This window comes from Salvelinus namaycush, chromosome 2 (genome assembly GCF_016432855.1).
Source record: "Salvelinus namaycush isolate Seneca chromosome 2, SaNama_1.0, whole genome shotgun sequence".
NCBI lineage: Eukaryota > Metazoa > Chordata > Actinopteri > Salmoniformes > Salmonidae > Salvelinus > Salvelinus namaycush.
Window position 1 is genome coordinate 47,000,977 of NC_052308.1, and position 23,739 is coordinate 47,024,715.

General features: G+C 45.5%; 1 protein-coding gene across 1 annotated transcript in view; it reads right to left on the minus strand.

The window, feature by feature from the left end:
- The window catches only part of LOC120064135 (MICOS complex subunit mic25a-like), a 51,764-nt gene that overhangs the window by 27,687 nt on the left and 338 nt on the right, over positions 1–23,739 (minus strand). The window contains exons 2-5 of the mRNA XM_039014503.1: positions 22,679–22,775; positions 22,394–22,445; positions 21,367–21,541; positions 5,109–5,192 (exon numbers count right to left, since the gene is read on the minus strand). Of these exons, the coding sequence (XP_038870431.1) occupies positions 5,109–5,192; positions 21,367–21,541; positions 22,394–22,445; positions 22,679–22,775 (408 nt within the window). The remainder of the gene's footprint in view (positions 1–5,108; positions 5,193–21,366; positions 21,542–22,393; positions 22,446–22,678; positions 22,776–23,739) is intronic.

Here is a 23,739-nt window from a genome sequence, read left to right on the forward strand (position 1 = left end):
CTAATCCCACATCTGGCTCATAGACCAGCCTCCAGACACACGTACACACACACACACACACACACACACACACACACAGAACTCCACCAGCTTCGATCCACAGGGCTGGATGAATGGAGAGTTAAAGGATAAAGTGATGGAGACATTGGAGGAAAGTATGAGGAGGTGTTCCAGAAACAGACACCTCTCTCTGGTCAGATGATGTTCACACCACAGTCCCTACTGACGGAGGGATGGAGGAAGGAGACGAGGAGAGGTGTAATGGGAACTGAGAGAATGGGAGTGTGTGTGTGGGGTTATACACAACAGTAACGTGGCTCAGTTGGGAGAGTACGGATGATGGCGAAGATACAACACTGTCTAAAGCACGATCCAAGCTCTTGGCAGTCATTTTCAACAAGAGGAAGGAAGGAGAGGAGAAAGATTACCCTTAAGGGTGGGAATGAGCAACGGAGAAAGCGAGGGATGGAGAAAAAGCGGGGGGGCCTTGTTTAGGGATTATCGCACAGTATGTGTACAGTGTGTACCTGTGTGACTGTAAGCATGTTTATGGGCATGTTTGTATGCATTTGTGTGTGTGTGTTCGTGTGTGTGTGTTTGCGCATGCGTGCACGGCATGGCGATGAGCTGATGTCAGGATTGGGGGGGGGGGGGTTCACGCTTTAAGTTTGAACGGCGGAGGGATTATTTTCAGTGGTGGAATTCGACAAATGGAAAGGAAGGGGGATTAAAAAAAGTTGCATTTTAAAAGATTACTTGTTTACAGATATATTTTGACACAGCGACAACTTCTCAAAGATACATGGAAACTGAGGACCGATTAGTAAGCATAGGTGCAGAGAGAGAGAGAGAGAAAAAGAGAGAGTGAGTGTGTCCCTCTAACGGGAATTCAACACACACACACACACACACACACACACACACACACACACACACACACACACACACACACACACACACACACACACACACACACACACACACACACACACACACACACACACACACACACACCTCTTATCAAACGATCAGAAGGCCCCGAGTTAAGCCAGAGTCAAATATTGATTCAGGAAGATCAGACAGCAATTAGCTGTAGGATTTCTCCACTAATCTGTGTGTGTGGCTCGGCCTTGTCACTGGAGAGAGACTGACTTGATCAAGACATCAAGCCTGTGCAGGTGTATGCGTGAGTGTGCGTGTGTCTGTGGCAAGTGCTGTCTGATTGTTGTTGTTGGAATGCATGTGGAAATCAATGGAAAGCTATGAGGGGAGAATGGCTGTTGGGTCCCTCTAAGGTTAACGCATTGCCTGTCGTTCCCACGTGGACAAAAGGTTTGGTTAGCTACAGCTCTTTGAGATGTGCTAGAAGCCTTGCCGGAACAAGCCATGCGCCACGCAGTGTCTTTGACTGAGCTGATTGAGAGACTCGTGTTAGAAATGCTACTGACTGTGAGAAAACGCTGCCTTGCGTTCTGAGTCAAGTGATTCGCTTATGAAAGCAGCAAGCATTCAGAACCAGGAACTATATTCTTCTCATCTTACTGGTAAGCAATTTCCACCAAGGCAGGTACAATATAATAGAATGCAAGTAGGGAGATAAAGAGGGGCATATGATGGAGGGAGGGAAGAAAGAATGACAACAAAGGAAATAAATAAAAGAGGGGGAGAAAATGAAGCAGCGGGAGTTGAACACTGGCGCAAAATACAGTCTTTTTATTGAACCGTATCCAAATCGCTCTATACTTCTCGCTCCTTTTCTCCTCCTCGTCCACAGGCATGTCAGTGCATGGCGTCATGAGCCTCCCGAGTGGCGCAGCGGTCGAAGGCACTGTGGTCACAGTGCTGAGGCACCACTACAGCCTGGGGTTCGATCCCTGGCTGTGTCACAGCCGGCCGTGACCGGGAGCCCCGTAGGGCGGCGCACAATTGGCCCAGCTCCGTCCGGGTTAGGGAAGGCCCGGGGGCTTTCCTTGGTCTCATTACAGTGACTCCTTGTGGCGGGCCGGGCGCCAGCAAGCTGACTTCCGGTCGTCAGTCGAACGGCGTTTCCTCAGACACATTGGTGCAGCTGGCTTCTGGGTTAAGTGAGCAGTGTGTTGAGAACAGCGCTGCTCGGCGGGTCGCGTTTCGGAGGACGCATGTCTCGACTTTCGCCTCTCTCGAGCCCGTTGGGGAGTTGCAGCGATGGGACGAGATCGTAACTAGCAATTGGGGAGAACAATGGGGTGAAATTACAACAACAATAAACAAATACAAATAAAAGTATGGCAGCTAGTGCAGTGTGGTGCGCAGGTCATTTACATTCTACTCAGACGCTAAAGGAGGCGAGTGATGGCCACGATAAGACCCGCATCTTATGGTCCTTCAGCCAAGGCAAAGAAGACGGCTGAGGGCGGAATGACAACGGCTAGGAAGATGGTTAATATTGCAGTGTGTGTACGTGCGCGCGTATGAATGTGTTTGTACGCCAAGCGGTTACAAGGATATGAAGGTGTGTGTGTGTGTGTGTGTGTGCCCTTAGACATGCATTTCATCTTCCATTTTAATCCAAGTGTTGTCAGGGATAATAAAGAGATGGCCTCTTGGCCAGAGGGATCCACAGAGGATGGCTGGGAGGGTGTGGGTTCTATGATGAGGCTCACCTCTCTGGAGTCTTCGGACTGGTCTTTGGGCTCAAAGTGACAGTCACACACAGTCACACTCGTAGTCAGACTGATAACAGTCGAATTTGACTCCTTTTCAAAGTCACATTGGCCCACCTCTCTGGACTCTTGTGACTGGCCATCTGACCTCAGTCAAAGTCAGACACATAGCCGTAGCCACCCGAGTCGGACTTTTCCTTATCAGACAGAGTCGGAGTAGCCAAAGTCATAGTGACGTGACATTTGGCGATAGAAAGATATCCAAGGTGTCTCAAAACAATGCATCTTTACAGCAGGTGGGATTGTTTATGAGGAGAATCTTGGCTCGGTCTCTAGAATGTTGAAGAATGCTATTGACGGTTTACGTAGAAACCATGCTGATTTCCTTGTTATGCACTAGATCCATGCAGGTGATGTCATAATGGTGTTTATGAGACCAGGGAGACGGTGTTCATGAGACCAAGGAGACGGTGTTCATGAGACCAAGGAGACGGTGTTCATGAGACCAAGGAGACGGTGTTCATGAGACCAAGGAGACGGTGTTCATGAGACCAAGGAGACGGTGTTCATGAGACCAAGGAGACGGTGTTCATGAGACCAAGGAGACGGTGTTCATGAGACCAAGGAGACGGTGTTCATGAGACCAAGGAGACGGTGTTCATGAGACCAGGGAAAGATAGAGATCCAAACAACTTCAAATTCATATAACAAAACAGTACAGGCAAAAGCACATGATATACACATGCGTGTGCATCCTAAAAATCTGTTGTAAAACAACTCTACATTTGCAGTTTCCTATGTGAAAACTCACATGCAATCAAGATGGGAGCGGCCATTTGTACTGTTGTTGTTTTAAAGAAAAGAATATACAGTACCAGTTAAAACTTTGGACACAGCTACTCATTCGAGGGTTTTTCTTTATTTTTTACTATTTTCTACAGTGCCAAGACTGAGCAAAGCTGTCATCAAGGCAAAGGGTGGCTACTTTTAAGAATCTCAAATCTAAAATATATTTTGATTCGTTTAATACTTTTTTGCTTACTACATGATTCCATGTGTGTTATTTCATAGTTTTGATGTCTTCACTATTATTCTACAATGTAGAAAATAGTAAAAATAGTGTCAACTTTTGACTGGTACTGTATATATATATATATATATATATAAAAAATATATATAAAAAAATAAACAAAATATTCTATGTGAAAGTGATATCCAAAGTTTGTAAACAAGGTAAACGTAAACAAACACTGTGTAGCCTAAAAACATGGTTAAAACTATCATTTTGATATCATGGATGGTCAACCCCATCCCTCAGCTTTTTACTGAAACCGTGGCAGGGAGTCACTTTGTTAATGTTTCAATTAAGGATTGCTGCTTTAAACACATTTCATGGACTAATATTGTTATTATATGGTGCAATCCTCTCGTGAGTGAGCTCCTTTTGTGCCAATAATATCAAGCAAAACTTCTGAAGTCGAGAACAAAATTCGTATTATTGGAAACAAAACTAGTGATATTGAAAGCAATACATAAACCATAGCAGTGTCCAAAAACCATGTGTTCTTTCATATATAGATTTTTTTTTAGGGTGTGTGTGTGTTTGTTTAGCAAGTAGTTCAGCCTCGGCCAAATGTTTTATCAGGTTCGGTCAGTTATTGGTTCTGAAGAGTGAACGGCTATTCAATATTAACATAGTGCGTGTATGTTCCGTGCAGGGATTTTGTACAGTTTCACCAGTGCGGTTTTGATATTAAACTACCACCTCGTATCACTCTAAGCCATGTAAGTGCAGGCAACATTTAACAAGACACTTCAAAAGTAGCTTTTACGTTGGGGGAAATATCACAGGTACATTAGTGCCTGTGGAAGAGCTGGAACGGAGGTCCTTATTTCTTAAAAGCTCAAAAACACTTTTATATTGTGTTTTTTGACAACTGTTTTACAAGGTCCTGCAGAGAAACCAAAGTCAGGTCATTTTGATTAGCCACTAAGTCCTCTTTCAGAGACCACGCTTGTTGAGAACGTTTTCAAGTGCTACTCTACCAATACAAGCCGTATTTCTGAACACATAGAAAAACATTCAATTCATTTACAACTAACTCCTGTGCACTCCGTGAGCAATTATTGGACATCAGTGTGCCAAAGAAATGCCAGGCATGAAACAAAACCAGCAGAAACTCAGGCCCCAAAGGACAGGAGTTGCTCATCCCTGCCCTATACGATTGGCCTGGTTCATTAAGTGGTCAAAAATCAATATGTTTGCAATACCTTTAAAAATCAACAATTTTGTCATGTTAGACATCCTTTGTGCTATTTTTTGTATTGTTCTCTTTTGTTGAGTCGTTTCTACTGTAAATGTGTTGCGATTCTAAAGAGAGTTTGATTGCATTTGTTTTCATTAGTACACATTTGTAAAAAAGAAACGTCCCTCCGCTCCTATATAATTTGCAGTGTCGTCCTTACCTTCTTCTCTAAGATCTGTAGCTGTTCCTTGTAGAAGGCCGCCAGGTGTTGCAGCTCGGCCTCTTTCTTTTCCAGCTGCTTGGCCTGAAGAAGGACAGAGAGACGGGAGGATTAAACACGGTGGACGGACTTCAGTAGAAGGTGGCTCCTCTAAAACAGCTGATGAGTCTCTGGGCAGATTCAACAGAATTTGCAAAGACCTTGTTTTTTTTTGATTTCGAACAGAACTTGGAGCGGTCACTGAAAAGTGCTTAAGACATCATCTCAAGCATCACTGCTATCAATGGCACTCATTTCATGTATCGCAACGGGAAGATGTGTGAGGTTGTATTACTTTTCTACAGGTGGTTGGGGGTAGGGCTAGGAATGGGTTTAGGTCTAGGATGTGGTTAGTGAATAGTTAGTTTAATAGTTTGTTGACAGTGTGTTTAAACACAATAGAAACCATCTACGGGGAACTATCCAAATAAAGTGTTAGCCTATACTACTGCACTTTTGAGAGTAGGTCTGATCTCCTCTGTAACTTACGAGACCCCACTGGAGTGGCTGTGTGTGTGTGACTGCGACTGCGGCGTGAGGGCCTGTCTGCGTAGACCCTGCTTCCTGATACATCGCAACATCAAGGCGGCGGCGGCGGCGGATAGCGGCAGCGGGTTATGAGATGTAGGCCCTCAAGCTTTAGAGCCCACTCTGGCAAAGCTGCAGCTGAAACTGAGGCGGAGACCACAGCCTGGAAAAGGCTTGGCAGCATGCAAAATAACAAGAAGAAATGTCAAAGCTCGTAGCACTTCACTTAAACCCCCCCCCCCACTCCATACAATCTGTAGCTGACATAAGGTCAGTGACAGGAAGTCAAAGCTGCCAGCGTTACATTTCCACAATATCCTTTCCTGATGCACAGCGTCGGATGTAGGCTAATAAGTCCACTATCCAACCGCTTGCCTTCTTATTGTTATTCCAAATAGTAGCTATGTCAGTTGACACTGCTATCACAGTTTCCGTTTGGTGAGTTCAGCCGTTGAACTGCATTGCTGAACTAGACTTGGCGTCAAGAGAGCTTTAAGTGAAGTGGTACCGTTTAGGTCGGACAAACAGGCAAGCCCGTGAGGCGATGGAAAGATGTAGCAGAGCTGCGGAGAGAGAGAAGAAAATGGTCAATGAACATGAGTCAAGGCCTTTACGAAGCATTATAAGGCATTATAAGCACAGCATAGGCAGAATGGCGGCTATATGAAGACGCCATTATAACTTTCTACGAGCCATCGGTTTAATGCATCTGTCTAGTCTCTTGTAAGTAGCCATGAGTGTTATGAATCCTTATAGCAAGTCTTATAATGCATTATAAGGTGATGAAAGGCAGTATACGCTCATTGAGTATCCCATTACGAACATAGAAAGTGTCCTTTACAAGCTGTCAGTCTCTAAATCATGGCTTGCCTAAATACACAAAGGCTGGGCATACATACAATACAAACAGGACTTAGTCCGGGATCCATATTCCAGAATAGGAGTAAGAAGACAAAAAAAAACATCATAGCACGGCATGCCCTTCTTCTGCCAAATCACGCTGAGAAGAAGGGAATTATTCTCATTCAAATGACAATAGAAGTGGAGGGTGGATTGGACTGGGCTGGATTTCCCAGAGTAGACACAAGACCATAGCGTTCAGATTGAGGCACTCCCGGTGGTGGGCAAGAAACACAAGAGGAAGATGCTCATTCAACTGTCCAACGGGTGTGTGTTTGTCGTGCTTTAGCGTGTGTGCAGTCTGCACATTTTCATGTAATGACATAAATGTTGACTGATGTTGGTTGCTGTATGTGCAATATGGTGCGATGACATTTACCTTTTGGAGATCGATGAAGTATTCTGGTTTTATGGCACCTTATCTTTACAAGTGCAGACCAGCGCACACAAACACGCACGCACACATCCCACCCCCTACATACACGCCTACATTACATCCAACGTAATCACCCCTCTCCCCACCAACACACAACCTCCGCCCCCCCTCTCTTTCTCTCTCTTCTACTCCAGCTGCTGTCTGCTGTGAGTGAGGCTGGCGGTGGTGGTGGTGGTGGGGAGAATCACCTCAGCCCAGCAGCAGCAGATGATGTGCAATTTTCTAGCTGAATACCTCCCAAAGTGTTGTTGGTGACGAGGCGGCGGCGGGTGGGATGGGGTGGGGGAGGCGGCATGCTCAGAGCCTTGCTTTAATGCACAATGAAAACATGACATTTGAATGGAGGGAAAGAGGAAAGTAAGATTAACAGCGAGCAGCCGCTCCTGCTTACCCAAGCATCCACTTCTGCTGTCTGGGAGAGAGAGCGCAAGAGAGAGGGAGGGCAGGGGGATGAGAGAAAGAGAGCGAGGGGGAGTTGCGAAAGAGAGAGAGAGAGAAAGCAGGAAGAGAGGAGTAGGGTGAGACGGCGGACACAGTGAAAGAGAGCAGGTAGCGAGATCGGAGGAGGAAAGACAAACAGAAAGGAAAGGGGGGGAGAAAAGCAGAACACACAAGGTTAGTGCAGTGATTAATCGAGTCAGGCTGCTATAGCAGACAACGCTGGGAGCTGCACTCGGCTAGCTGGCGTTCGCCTGCCATGAAACCAAACAGGGTTAAAACACGAGCGCCGCGCCATAGCTCAGGATTAAGGAGACATTACAGAGATGAGAGGAGGACAGAGGGATAAGAGGGGGGGGGGGGGCGTTAATAAATAGAAAGAACAAAGACCATTCTTCACCGGACAGAGCCCACGTGAGGCTAATTATTAAGTCTCAAATGTACAGAATGAGCGCTGAGCGAGACACACGGATTGATGAGCTGAGATTAAAGAGGAGGTGAGGTTCGCACAGAAGAGGAACTGGAAAGGTCAGGGGAGGGTCGGACGTTAAAGTGTTTACATTCGTGATGTAGTAGAGGAAGGGGTTGTAGGTCAGGAGATACAGTAGTCTGGCTTTGTTACAATATCTGTTGGGGTACAACAGTCCCCACCAGCTCTTTAAGAACATGCATCGGAACATCAAGCTAGGGCTATTTTGTATCTGACCTTGTCTGTACCTTGATGAGTTGTAATCAGGTGTTAAGCGGCTGGGCTGGAACAAACGCCTTCACTTCTAGTAGCTCTCCAGAAACACTGTTGGCATGGAGACCCTTGCTCTAAAACGTAACATGCTGGTTACACCATACACATGCTTCTATACGGCATTTTCTGACCACTTGAAATACAAGTCGAACACTGTCGCCCACATTTAAGACTACTCAAGACTGCTCCTGCTCCGTGACTGCACCCAATAGTGGCGCGGAACATTCTCTCTCAGCCCGGCGCTAACAAACGCTGATCCGACTTGTCAACTAATGTCAGAGCTCTTCGTTCGTTGAGTCGGGTCAAACTAGTGCCGGACTGGAACAATAAAAAGCACAGTCCTGAGGGTCCTATAGAAGAAGCAATTGGAAAAACACTGAATAGCACTCCACCACTGGACCCGGGGTCATAGAAGTAAATGAAGTAGAATAGCAGGAAGGCCTTATACTGGACCCAGGGTCATAGAAGTAAATGAAGTAGAATGGCAGGGTAGGCTAATATAATATGGCCACGGCCCATAAAAAGTCCCATTGAGCTAAATGAGGTGAGCTCACAGAGGCGTGCGGTGTGAAGCGGTTACAGCCCACACCATCTGTTTCTGTTTGAACCTCCCCTCTCTTTAGAACACTCATAGAGTCTTCGTCCCAACTGGCGCCATATTCCCCATATAGTGCACCGAGCTCTGGTCAAAAGTAGTGCGTTATACGGGGAAGTGTGCGCCATTTGGGGTGCGGCCAGAGTGTTAGTGGCTTGGGAGAATAAGGCTTGGGAGAATAAGGGGTTGGCTGAGACACACGCACATAGACCAACTTAAGGGTTTGCATTTACACTCCATCAAGCTCCACAAATGGTCTGTAAATTGTCTGATCGCCATTCAGCAAATCAATTATTTTGTCCATTGGTTACCCTCGGGACAAGCGGTCAACTCAAACCTTACATCTCACCCGTGCAAGTTCTACCACTTCTTCTCAACATATGCTCGAAGACAAATGCTCCCAAGCATAATCATTGTTGAGTTACATACACAAATGAGTGTGTGTGTGTGTGTGTGTGTGTGTGTGTGTGTGTGTGTGTGTGTGTGTGTGCGGGTGCATTGTTTCCTCAAATCATTTTTGACCAAACACACACAGACCTCATTATAGTTCGACTCAGGCTAACCGTCTGGGCACAACACAGCCACACCCCTGTGTCCATCAGATAGGCTAGGTTGGGTGTTTTTCCATTGGGCTAGAGTGGCTGTTCACAGCCTGCTGCCACCCCTGGTAGATAACACAACCCCCACCCCCTGCCAAACCCAGAGAGTTTCAACTGTAATCGAAGCGTGGCACAAGCCGTTGCCAACCTGGTGCATCTGGTGACCTAAGAGGCAGTACCATAGCAAACAGATATGCTAGTTAGCTCGAATTCAATATCCCAAATGTAACTGAACTGAAAGAATGGGAGTGTGTGTGTGTGTGTGTGTGTGTGTGTGACTGAGCGGACGAGACCTTTGGGTCTCACAAACACACACACACACACACACACACACCGACTCGCATGGAGAGAAGCGCTTCCTAGGAAATCAATTATGCAAATGAGGAATTATGCAAATAGAACATTTGAATAAAATCTGTGTGTTTGGGGAGGAGGGTTTTGGCGTCGTTTGGTAGTCTGTGTTGGTGTCCAAACTGGAGAGAGAGAAAGTGAGATATATACAGAGAGAGAAAGTGAGAGAGAGGAGATATATACAGAGAGAGAAAGTGAGAGAGAGGAGATATATACAGAGAGAGAAAGTGAGAGAGAGGAGATATATACAGAGAGAGAAAGTGAGAGAGAGGAGATATATACAGAGAGAGAAAGTGAGAGAGAGGAGATATATACAGAGAAAGTGAGAGAGAGGAGATATATACAGATACAGAGAGAGAAAGTGAGAGGGGAAGAGATGAACATAGAAAGTGACAGCGGTAGAGATAAAAGGTGAAAAGAGAGCAAGGGGAAGGAAAGAGATACAAAACAATTCCAGTAATACCGGGTAAACTGGTTGTGCCAGTTTGTGTGCATGTTTTGCCCTGTCATTTTCAGAAGTTAATAGAATGTAAAGGTTGAAGAATAGGTCAAATTCAGGTTATGAGAATGTCTAAGGGCTGAAAGTAAAATGTGTAGAAGAGAGGTTTCTGGGTTTAAATTGTTTCTGAGTGGTTACCCCCATCTGAAAATAATAGGTACGAGCTCCAGGTACACACAGATACAGTAAGCCAAAAATAAATCTTACTTACAGAAACACATGCAGTAAACCCTTTTCTCAGTCTTCTCCTTTTCAGTCTAAAACACTCATATACACCTTCTCTGAATGGACCAGGCACTGTCCTGATCTGTGCTTCCACGCACTCACACACGCGCACACACAGAGTGGAATTACAGGCGTAAATTAGTTAGTCTATCTGTATGCTCATTAAATGTGTGTACTCTTCACATAGCTCAGGGATGCTAAATGAATTAGCACTTTATCAGCCTGCTTATTCTAAGTGCAGACTGGTGGAATAATATGGAGAGAGAGTGGGAGGGAGGGAGAGGGATGGAGAGAGACAGGTGCACAAACTCCAGCACACCGCCATGCAATCTCCATAGACAAATATTGGCAGTAGAATGACCTTACTGAAGAGCTCAGTGACTTACAATGTGGCACCGTCATAGGATGCCACCTTTCCAACAAGTCAGTTCATCAAATTTCTGCCCTGCTAGAGTTGCCCCGGTCAACTGTAAGTGCTGTTATTGTGAAGTGGAAATGTCTAGGAGCAACAACGGCTCAGCCGCGAAGTGGTAGCCTACACAAGCTCACAGAACGGGACCGCCGAGTGCTGAAGCCCGTGGCATGTAGAAATCTACTGTCCTCAGTGGCAACCTCACTACAGAGTTCCAAACTGCCCCTGGAAGCAACATCAGCACAATAACTGTTCGTCGTGAGCTTCGTGAAATGGGTTTCCATGGCCGAGCAGCCGCACACAAGCCTAAGAACCCCATGTGCAGTGCCAATCGTCGGCTGGAGTGGTGTAAAGCTCGCCGCCATTGGACTCTGGAGCAGTGGAAATGCTTTCTCTGGAGTGATGAATCACGCCAGGAGAACGCTACCTGCCCGAATGCATATTGCCAACTGTAAAGTTTGATGGAGAAGTAATAATGGTCTGGGGCTGTTTTCATTGGGTCGAGCAAGGCCCCTTAGTTCCAGTGAAGAGAGATCTTAACACTACAGCATACAATGACATTCTAGACGATTCTGTGCTTCCAACTTTGTGTCAAAGGTTTGGGAAAGGCCCTTTCCTGTTTCAGCATGACAATGCCCCTGTGCACAAAGCGAGGTACATACAGAAAAGGTTTGTCGAGATCTGTGTGGAAGAACTTGACTGGCCTGCACAGAGCCCTGACCTCAAACCCATCAAACACCTTTGGGATGAATTGGAACTCCGACTGCGAGCCAGACATAATCGCCTAACATCAGTGTCCGACCTCACTAATGCTCATGTCTGAATGGAAGCAAATCCCCGCAGCAATGTTGCAACATCTAGTGGAAAGCCTTCCCAGAAGAGTGGAGGCTGTTATAGCTGCAAAGGGGGGACCAACTCCATATTAATGCCCATGATTTTGGAATGAGTCGAGCAGGTGTCCACATACTTTATGTTGTGTATATTAGAATCCAGTTATGACCCAATTAGGACCTAATACTACTGTATTAAGGGTTGGCCAACCCTTCTCCTGGTGTGCAGGATTTTGCTCCATTCCTGCTCTGAATCAGCAATCAAGTTCCTGATGAGTAGAATCAAGTGCATTACAACAGGGCTGGAACAAAAGCAGGCACTGTCATGAACAGGAGCAAATACACTGAACCCCATTTTGATAATTCAAAAACATTGTCGTCATCACACTCTCTCTCTCTGTCCCCATTTGAACACTATGACCCTTATCTCAGAACCTAAATCCACTGGAACACACAGTGGTTGTCAATCAAACGAGACCATTCAAAACGCTCCTCTTCCCACTGCCTCTTTACATCTGGCAATCATTTTTGATCTGAGCTCACATTATTCCGATCCACACCTACTCACTTGCCCTTTGCGCCGCCAGGATTGCAGCCAGACGTCCCTCTTGCGAGCCACGGCGGGGATAAAAAAAAATAATCTCCTCAGCCCGTGTGGTCGACTCGTCAGCAATTGCCAGAGGCTGGCATCGGTAGGGAAGGTGGGGGGGGGGGGGGGGGGGGGGAAATGTGTGAAGGGGGGAGTAGGGGGAGAGCTGAGAGAATGGAGCTTAACGGCTTTAACATGCACAAAAGATGTCAAGTCTGGTGATTACATAGACTGATAAGGGCCGGGTGGATCTGGAGCCTAAGTTGCTTTTCACTTCTCTTCTCCTCGCAGTGTAGGTTCCCCTTGGAGAGGAGAGCTTACAGGGGGGTTTGGCGGTGTGTGCGTGAGTGTGTGGGTCAGGAACTCAAATCATGGGACTGCACCCAATAGGTTAATCACCCAATTCCAAATCAAACCCGAGCCCCAGACCTGTAAAGGATTTCACAGCTAATAGGTCAACACAACCAAGCTCTCTCTCCTCCCCTCTCTCTTTCACTCTCTCTTTTTTTTATGTTTCTCTCTCAGTCTCTCCCATTCCCACTGACGAGCTGCCTTTCTATCCCGCTCAAGCACGGAGACGTTGCTTGCTAGCAGTAGTCCAAAAACACAGCTAACGGCCGACGACCACAGCCGCGGGAAGTAGGGGTGCTGAGGGTGCTGCAGAACCCCCTGAATTTAAAAAATATATACTAAAATACATTTTAAAAATACATATACAGTACCAGTCAAAAGATTGGACACACCTACTCATTTAACATTTTTATTTTTTACTAAACTCAGCAAAAAAAAGAAACTCACTGCCAACTGCGTTTACTTTCGGCAAACTTAACCTGTGTAAATATTTGTATGAACATAACAAGATTCAACAACTGAGACATAAACTGAACAAGTTCCACAGACATGTGACTAACAGAACTGGAATAATGTGTCCCTGAACAAAGGGGGGGGGGGTCAAAATCAAAAGTCAGTATCTGGTGTGGCCATCAGTTGCATTAAGTACTGTGGTGCATCTCCTCCTCATGGACTGCACCAGATTTGCCAGTTCTTGCTGTGAGATGTTACCCCACTCTTCCACCAAGGCACCTGCAAGTTCCCGGACATTTCTGGAGGGAATGGCCCTAGCCCTCACCCTCCGATCCAACAGGTACCAGACGTGCTCAATGGGATTGAGATCCGGGCTCTTCGCTGGCCATGGCAGAACACTGACATTCCTGACGATCAGTATTGCTGGTGGCATTGTCATGCTGGAGGGTCATGTCAGGATGAGACTGCAGGAAGGGTACCACATGAGGAAGGAGGATGTCTTCCCTGTAACGCACAGCGTTGAGATTGTCTGCAATGACGACAAGCTCAGTCCGGTGATGCTGTGACACACCGCCCCAGACCATGACGGACCCTCCACCTCCAAATCGATCCCGCTCCAGAGTACAGGCCTCAGTGTAACGCTCATTCCTTCGACGATAAACGCGAATCCGACCATCACCCCTGGTGAGACAAAACCGCGACTCGTCAGCGAAGAGCACTTTTTTTATTTATTATTTTTTTATTTTATTTTTTTATTTTTTTTATCCCCTTTTCTCCCCAATTTTCGTGGTATCCAATCGCTAGTAATTACTATCTTGTCTCATCGCTACAACTCCCGTACGGGCTCGGGAGAGACGAAGGTCGAAAGCCATGCGTCCTCCGAAGCACAACCCAACCAAGCCGCACTGCTTCTTTAACACAGCGCGCCTCCAACCCGGAAGCCAGCCGCACCAATGTGTCGGAGGAAACACCGTGCACCTGGCCCCCTTGGTTAGCGCGCACTGCGCCCGGCCCGCCACAGGAGTCGCTGGAGCGCGATGAGACAAGGATATCCCTACCGGCCAAACCCACCCTAACCCGGACGACGCTAGCCCAATTGTGCGTCGCCCCACGGACCTCCCGGTCGCGGCCGGCTGCGACAGAGCCTGGGCGCGAACCCAGAGACTCTGGTGGCGCAGTTAGCACTGCGCTGCAGTGCCCTAGACCACTGCGCCACCCGGGAGGCCCGAAGAGCACTTTTTGCCAGTCCTATCTGGTCCAGCGACGGTGGGTTTGTGCCCATAGGCGACATTGTTACCGGTGATGTCTGGCGAGGACCTGCCTTACAACAGGCCTACAAGCCCTCAGTCCAGCCTCTCTCAGCCTATTGCGGACAGTCTGAGCACTGATGGAAGGATTGTGGGTTCCTGGTGTAACTCGTGCAGTTGTTGTTGCCATCCTGTACCTGTCCCGCAGGAGTGATGTTCGGATGTACCGATCCTGTGCAGGTGTTGTTACACATGGTCTGCCACTGCGAGGACGATCAGCTGTCCGTCCCGTCTCCCTGTATCGCTGTCTTAGGCGTCTCACAGTTCGGACATTGCAATTTATTGCCCTGGCCACATCTGCAGTCCTCATGCCTCCTTGCAGCATGCCTAAGGCAAGGTCACGCAGATGAGCAAGGACCCTAGGCATCTTTCTTTTGGTGTTTTTCAGAGTCAGTAGAAAGGCCTCTTTAGTGTCCTAAGTTTTCATAACTGTGACCTTAATTGCCTACCGTCTGTAAGTTGTTAGTAAGTTAACGACTGTTCCACAGGTGCATGTTCATTAATTGTTTATGGTTCATTGAACAAGCATGGGAAACAGTGTTTAAACCCTTTACAAGGAAGATCTGTGAAATTTAGAATTTTATGAATTATTTTTGAAAGACAGGGTCCTGAAAAAGGGACGTTTCTTTTTTTGCTGAGTTTATTTTCTATGTGGTAGAATAATCATGAAGACATCAAAACTATGAAATAACACATATGGAATCATGTAGTTAAAAAAAAAGTTTAACAAATGAAAATATATTTTGCAAAGCTGTCATCAAGGCAAAGGGTGGCTACTTTGAAGAATCTCAAATCTCAAATATATTTTGATTTGTTTTACACTTTTTTTGGTTACTACATAATTCCATACGTGTTATTTCATCGTTTTTATGTTTCACTATTATTGTACAACGTAGAAAACAGTGGCTGTAATGGGGATGGGAAGGTGTAGACTGGAGTGAGAACGTAGTCATAACCGGTCCGTTCCCCAGACTGCAGCAGCAGGGTGTCTGTGTTAACATGCAGAGCGTGAGCTGCTGATAGATGCCAGCTAGGATGTGTGTCCGTGTGTGTTTTTCCCAGCCTTGACTTTAATGAATGTTGGGCCTTTCATCATCGTTCTTTTGGACAGTGTCGGAAGCACTGCAGTGGCTCATTTTTCCCAGTCCTTTTCGTGCGCGCGTGCACACACTCACAGGAAAGAGGTGGGGGGGGGGGGGGGGGTGAATAAAAAAATGAAGTCTGGTTAGCATACAACACACGTTGCTGTGCTGGGCACGGATCAATTCTGGTTCATATCCTAGATATGGGAAATAAGCTCTACTACTGCCATCTAGTGGTGAAGATAGGAACGTTTCTGCTTTTTATGAGCCTAAACATAGGAAGACTGCTTAAAAAAAGGTAGACGTTGCCACGAGCAGCACGGCAGATATTGAGATTAGCGAGATGCAAGACTTCGCTCTCACACAGATGCTGGCCTTCTAGGAAGAGTTGCATAGAAAAAGTCATATCTCTGACCAGTGTCTGTGTTCTTTTGCCCATTTTAATCTTTTCTTTTAATTGGCCAGTCTGAGATATGGCTTTTTCATTGCAACTCTGCCTAGAAGGCCAGCATCCCGGAGTCACCTCTTCACTGTTGACGTTGAGACTGGTGCTTTGCCGGTACTATTTAATGAAGCTGCCAGTTGAGGCCTTGTGAGGCGTCTGTTTCTCAAACTAGGCACTCTAATGTACTTGTCCTCTTGCTCCGTTGTGCACCGAGGCCTCCCACTCCTCTTTCTATTCAGGTTAGAGCCAGTTTGCGCTGTCCTGTGAAGGGAGTAGTACACAGCGTTGTACGAGATCTTCAGTTTCTTGGCAATTTCTCGCATGGAATAGCCTTCATTTCTCAGAACAAGAATAGACTGATGAGTTACAGAAGAAAGTTATTTGTTTCTGGCCCCTTTGAGCCTGTAATCGAACCCACAAATGCTGATGCTCCAGATACTTAACTAGTCTAAAGGCCAGTTTTATTGCTTCTTTAAAATCAGAACAGTTTTCAGCCGTGCTAATATAATTGCAAAAGAGTATTCTAATGATCAATTAGCCTTTTAAAATGATCAACTTGGATTAGCTAACACAACGTGCCATTGGAACACAGGAATGATGGTTGCTGATAATGGGCCTCTGTACTCCTATGTAGATATTCCATAAAAAAATCTGCCGTTTCCAGCTACAATAGTCATTTACAACATTAACAACGTCTACACTGTATTTCTGATCAATTTGATGTTATTTTAAAATGGGCAATAAAGTTGCTTTTCTTTCAAAAACAAGGACAAGTGACCCAAAACTTTTGAACGGTAGTGAATACTTTCATATGGATTCTGGATGGTTGTGTACAGGAATGATGTGACTTGCACCTCCAAACACACACACAGACAGATAAACAGACAGAGACAAACACACAGACACCTATAACACAGTTATAGAAAACCTGTCAGCACCAACTAGCTTTTCAAACACTTCATGACTCCAAATTCAATCAACATGTCTTTGAAGCAGATGGTTATTCCTGTATGTGTGAGCTCGGAATGTATTCCCCCATTCTGGGATGTGTATGTGTGTGTGTGTGTGTGTGTGTGTGTGTGTGTGTGTGTGTGTGTGTGTGTGTGTAGTGTCTGCAAAAGAAGAAGAGTATATTTGCAGAGAGGGGTGATAGGAACGAAAGCAGGTGCTAATGAAAGAAAAAAGCGGTGGAGGAAACAAGTTTTATGCTAATGTAATTTGTCATCTATTCTAAAAGTGCACTCCTGAGGTTAGTATAGTTCAAATGAGAGGAGACCCTGCTATGCCTCCTCTTCCCCTCAGTCTCTTCCTTTCTCTCCCTCTCAGAAGTGCACTCCAGAAGTTAGTATAGTTACAATGAGAGGAGACCTGCATTTGAATATAGGAGGATGTTGCTAGTGGAGAATCATACACTAAGGCGATCAGATGAGACCGAAACTTTGAGATACAAAACACAAAATACAACTTTATTGTCCATATGTTAGCGCGAACAACGGAAATATGTATTCTGCTCTTTTCTCAACCTCCCCGCAGAAAGCACACATCCCACATACAGTTGAGGTGTGCACAGGGTCAAGCTGCGCCTCTGGACGGAGAGCAACTTGCGGCAAGAGAGCAATGAGCAGAGGCATATAGTAAAAACAGATATGGAATATAGATCTCTCTCTCACACACTCTCGCCCTCACACACACAAACACACACTCCCTCTCACCCACCCATACACACTCCCTCACTCACACACACACACTCTCTCTTTCACCCTCGCACACACACACACTCCACCTCCACACACAATCCAAACCAACAAGTTGTAAACACAGTGCAGTTGCGATAGGTGAGGAAAAGGTCAGAGAAGGATCGGACGTAACACTGTTCAGAAATACTCCACGGAGCAAGAGGCACGCTGTCAAAATCACTCCCCATTACTCATTTAGTCCTATGTGTGTGTGTGTGTGTGTTGGGTCTGTATCTGAGAGGATCCAGGCATGTGAGAATACAGAGACAACGAGAGAAAGAGAGGGACAGCAAAACAGAAGGAGGAATAGCAGTTGTGTCAACACTACTATCTCCAGGGCATGATCTCCTCTCACTTCTGATCAAACTCTGAACACAGCAGTGGCTAAAACAACACCTGGTGTGTCAAACTAGGCATGCACAGACAGACTCACACACACACACCGAAATATCGCAGTTGTGATCGGTCTGACAGCGGGTTCACACCTGTCAAAAAGCCCAATGGTCAAAAGAAACTTGCTAAAAGTGATTTTCTATTCCATCACGTCGGTGGTTGAAAAACAATGCAAAGGTTGGTGTTTATCCTCTCCAAACGCACATGGAGAAACGGTACCAATTTATCATTAAAACAAAGAAGAAAATGACAAAAACAAGGCAATCCCAAAGACTCAGGTGACTCATTCCAATAGAACGTCATTAAGCTCGGTGGCCAAAGCAATGAAAACCCAACCAGATAAATACATTTCAATATTCATTAAAGCCAACTCCGTTAAAAAAAAAACAAGGAAACAAATCAACTGGGAGAGTGGGGAGTAAAACAGACGACCAGAGTGAGTCAGTGCACTCGAGAACTGTAGTGTACGCTGCATTTAGCTGCTTCTTAAGACTTGACTGAGCAATCAAACCCACATGCGTTTGTGCACGTGCTTGTACGCAGGCACGCACAAATATCAATTTCCTTCACCTTCATACAACACAGTGTTTTATCAGAAATACGCTTAGTTGGGGTGGAAAATGAATGTCAACTAAGTAGGACTAGTTTACCAGACGAGCTAAATGACTTCAACGCTCACTTTGAGACAAGCAACACTGAACCATGCATGAGAGCATCAGCTGTTCCGGACAACTGTGGGATCACACTCTCCATAGCAGATGTGAGTAAGACCTTTAAACAGGTTAACATTCACAAGGCCGCAGGGCCAGACGGACCAGCTGGCAAGTGTCTTTTCAACCTCTCCCTGAACCAGTCTGTAATACCTACTATGTTCAAGTCCCTCGGTTTCCACATCACTATCGATCTATGGATGGTCCACACACACCAACACAGTCCTGAAGAGGGCATGACAATGCCCCTTTTCCCTCAGGAGGCTGAAAGGATTTGGCACGGGCCATCAGATCCTCAAAACGTTATACAGTTGCACCATTGACAGCATCTTGACTGGCTGCATCACCGCTTGGTATGGCAATTGCTTGGCATCCGACCACAAGGCACTACAGAGGTTAGTGTGTATGGGCCGGTACATCACTGGGGCTGAGCTCCCTGCTATACAAGACCAGAGGAAGGCCATAAAAATGGTCAAAAGACTCCAGCCAACCGCCATAGACTGTTCTTTCTGCTACCACCAGAAAATGGTAACGAAGTCTGGAACCAACAGAACAGCTTCGACCCCCAAACCAATAAGACTTCTAAATAGTTAGTTAACAAAATAGCTACCTAGACTTTTTGCACAAACTTTTTTGCTACTGTTTATTATCTATCCTATTGCCTAGTCACTTTATTCCTAGTTATATGTACCCATCTACCTCAATTACCTCGTACCCCCGGCACATCGACTCGGTACTGGAACTCTGTGTATATAGCAAAGTTATCGTTACTCCTTGTGTATTTATTATTACGTGTAATTAAATTGAGAAAAAATAAAATGTCTTTCTCTCTACATTGTTGGGAAGGGCCGTAAGTAATAACTTCAATGTAAGTCTAGACCTGTTGTTTACAAAGCATTTGACGAATAACATTTCATTGGAGTCTATTGTGGTCAAGGTACAGTAGTTCACATAGGCCACGCCGTTTCATTTTCTAACCAGCAGAGGGCACTGTACACTAAGAATTTTTTTTTTCTCAAAGAGGGCTATTGCTAATCAAATACCAGCCTAAAACGGGCTCTTTTTGACCTCGCTTTGCTAATACTCAATACGATGTATTTGTGCCATTTCCCTTGACATGAAAGGTGACATACTCAGGTATTAGACACCATTATAGCATTTCTAGTACAGCAAAGGGCATTAACTCCGATATTACTATGGTACTCACACATATGACATACTGATGTCATTCATTTCTATGATAACTGAGTGCTAACTATGTGGAACTGAGTTAGGGAAGAGCTTAAGTTCAATACCAAATAGGCCCCGAAGTCCTACACCAGGGGTGTCAAACTCATTTCATGGATGTTGTTTTTCTTTTAAGACCTAGACAACCAGGTGAGGGGAGTTCCTTACTAATTAGTGAACTTACTTCATCAATCAAGTACAAGGGAGGAGCGAAAAGACGCAGAAACTCAGGCCCTCCATGGAATGAGTTTGACACGTGCTCTACTGTAGAGGTCTTCACGGGTCCAAAAACATTGGACCTGTTCCGAAATGGACCTGGGGCTTTCCCACCCAGACCCGATATAAATAAAATACATTTTCTAAATATAGAGACCCATTCTCAACGGACCCGAGGACATCTAGACCCGTTCCATATAGACCTGGTCGGATCTAGACCCGGTCTGATTCGATACGATTGAGGGAAGCAGCAGAAAAGTCATTTTATAAGCTACTTTATTAACAGGAGCTGATAAAGAACAAGAGGAGGGAGAGAGGTGCCGCTCTAGCAGGCTGGAGGGAACGAGAGACGGCAACCAACCAAGCCGGCTCGCACTCTCGTAGACTAATAGCTGCCATAGCTAGGTTATCTATCATCAAATATGATTACGTAGGACCTGTCTTGACTGCATCAAACCGGGAGAAGCTAGTTAAGTTAGCTAACATTAGCTAGCTAGGCTAACTGAGGCTGCAGTGCTTTCTAAACCTACAGTTACAAATAATAACTCCACTCAGAATATTAAGTAGCAGCCTGGCTACTTGCTGGCTCTTGGTTGTTGTAGCCTATCCTTCTCCTTTAACTTTTAATTCTGTCATTTTAATTCCATCTTCCATTGATTAGATAGCTCCTAACTTCTGCCACACACGGAGCGATGCTATATGACTGTAGCCAATTGCCGCTTTGATGAGTCATGATTGGCCAACAACAAGATATACGCGCCACTCTCGTGAAAAGCAAGAGCAGCAGCATAAATTATACAATTTCTCCCTCTCTCCTGCAGCAGTCGCGTACGGGCCATTCCGGACAAATCAGTTAAAATTACACATACACGAGACCCGTGACATTATTTGGAATTCTGTATCCGGACTCGCTCGGGTCCCGGATCGTGTCTCGGGTATTCGGGTACAGGTGGATCCGTGAAGACCTCTACCATACACTATATGCACTTGTGGAGATCTAAGAGGAATTGATTTGTATAATATTAGGAAATGTCCACCTAGCCTATCAAAGGGCAAGGTGGAGCTATTACCATTTTGCTTATACCAATCAAGTGCATAGAAGTCCATTATGGGATTGGGCCCTAGAGGGCAGCAGAGAGGAGCCCACTGACTCACCAGTTGTTTGGCCTTCATCAGCTCCTCGTGGGTCTTGCCCTTCTCCCGGAGCACAGCAGGGTTCAGGCCGTCGTGGGCCTCTCCTTTCCTCCCTGCTGTGGCTGCTGCTGCCTCTCTTTCCCTCTGGGCCAGTCGAAACAGTTGCTCCTGCACTTGGGCCTGCTCCCTCTCAAACCTACACACAGGACATATGATGAACATGAGACACACTCAACCTGTAATGTAGGGGTGGCCAACCCTCTGCGTGGGGAGATACTGTGTATGCAGGCCTTTTGCTCCAGCCCAGCTCTAATACACCTGGGCAACTAATCAGCTGCTCATCGGGATCTTGATTAGCTGAGTCAGGCAGGATATAGTAGGGCTGGAGCAAAAACCTGCATACCTAATCAGCCACCCCTGGTTGGCCACCCTTGCTATAGGAAAACACATGGACTGCAGTTTCATCTAGGCCTTGGCAACAGGCCCATGGCGTCACAAAGGTGGCTCATGAGAAGTCAAACCATACTGAGACGCTAATTAGCATAGCATATAGCATGACACAGACATGAGCCGTTAGCATTCCAATCACATAGTGAGCCATGGTGTTGACATGGCCTACTGCCACCCTGCTGGCGGTAAATAAGAGCAACATGAGGTGTCGATAGCTCCCTTAGTCTACAAATTCCTTCTCAGAATTAAGTCTGGCTAGTGTCTAGTCCCAAACATTATATCGCTTGAAAAGGTAGTACGATCAATCTAAGGATATCACAGAGTAAATTCGATTAGTAATCCCCCGGGGGTGCCACAAGAATGGTCCTCCAGGAATGGATTGAGTGACACTGCACTAAGGTGTCAAATCCTAACTTTAGATAAAGACTACACATGCAACAGTCGTATTGATGTCAGTCAAGAAATGATTTATGCAAAGGTTTGAGTAAGATACATTGTTGTAATCGGGTGTGTTACTAGACTGGAAGGAAACCCTGTACACCAAGGAATGGAGTTGGTTCTCAGGTGTAAAGTGTATACTAGTGGCAGTTGAACTCACTTTCTCCGCAGCTCCTCCTGTGCCTCAGCAGCAGTGGGGCCAGGTCTTGGACCTGCAATACATTTAATAATTGTCTTTATAACGGGTTCATCATATCCATTTCCCAATTCCATGATAATCACTTACATATGACAGTCAGCTAACATCACAATACAATTAACTATTACTGTAGTCCATGATAAAATCTCCAAAACTGTTACATTTATTCCCCTGGGACCAAAAGGCCTACATTATCTCCAAAGTCACAGTTGAGTTGAGCATTTAGGTTGTTGCGCTCTTCCATACCTGGTGCAGGTTTGTGGCTGCCAGGCTGGGGTGGCGGTGGATTGATGCCGTCTGTTCCCTGCGAATCTCGCATCCGCTGGAGAAGCTCCCCTGACAGCTGTGAATTGCGTAATAATAGGTTACATTGTGCAAAACCGGTCAGACGGACATTCAAAGCAATGGGCGCATACACAAAGACCTAAGTGTCAAATATACACTAATAGCCAAATTATTATTTCAAAAGTTGAACACTTTCCAGTGTATGTATTGGGATTGTAATTACTCCTGAATAGTATATAGGCCAATAACTATTGTAACAGCCTTGTTAGACTGCACTTACAACAGTAGACTAACCCTTACCCTAACTAATGTATAGCAATGAGTAGCCAAAACCTTATGTAATACAGAGATAATTACTCAGTAATAAGAGCACCATAAGTGTGACCCAATTCATTGAAACAAGTTGATTTTGGGCACACGTATTATATAATGTAATGTGGGGTTGACAATATTGTATATTGTATTTTGCCCTAGACCAAATCAAATTAGTTTTTCATAACTTTATGTAGGGCAACTTCAAAGGAAGTCATTGGCAATTTTTTGTAAATTACAGTTGTAACATTGACATATTGCGACAGTCTCTCGTTACAATGCATCCAAACGTATAGGCCTACATTGACGGTCCATCTGCACGTGATATGGGAATAATCTATTTGCTCAAAGCGACACCTGCATTATTATAAGCCATAGCCTAAAATATTTGCGATATAAATTGTGTTTGTCAAAAATATGTGGTCTAATGATATTATTGTAGCAGCCTAGAACGAGTCCATTACGATTAAATATTCTCGATAGCCTACATATAGCCGCTACAGTGTACCGTCAAGTCCAGACAACGACGCATAGCGGTCTGGGGGGGAACCGTGACCGAATTCACTTGAGGACACGGGAATACATGACATTACATTAGAATACGGGTCTGTTACTTGCATTTGCTTAAAAATACACAACTATTTCCGTTCTATACTGCCTGCTATATTTACTAGAGCTACGGTAATGCAACCAAAAGTCACGGATACACT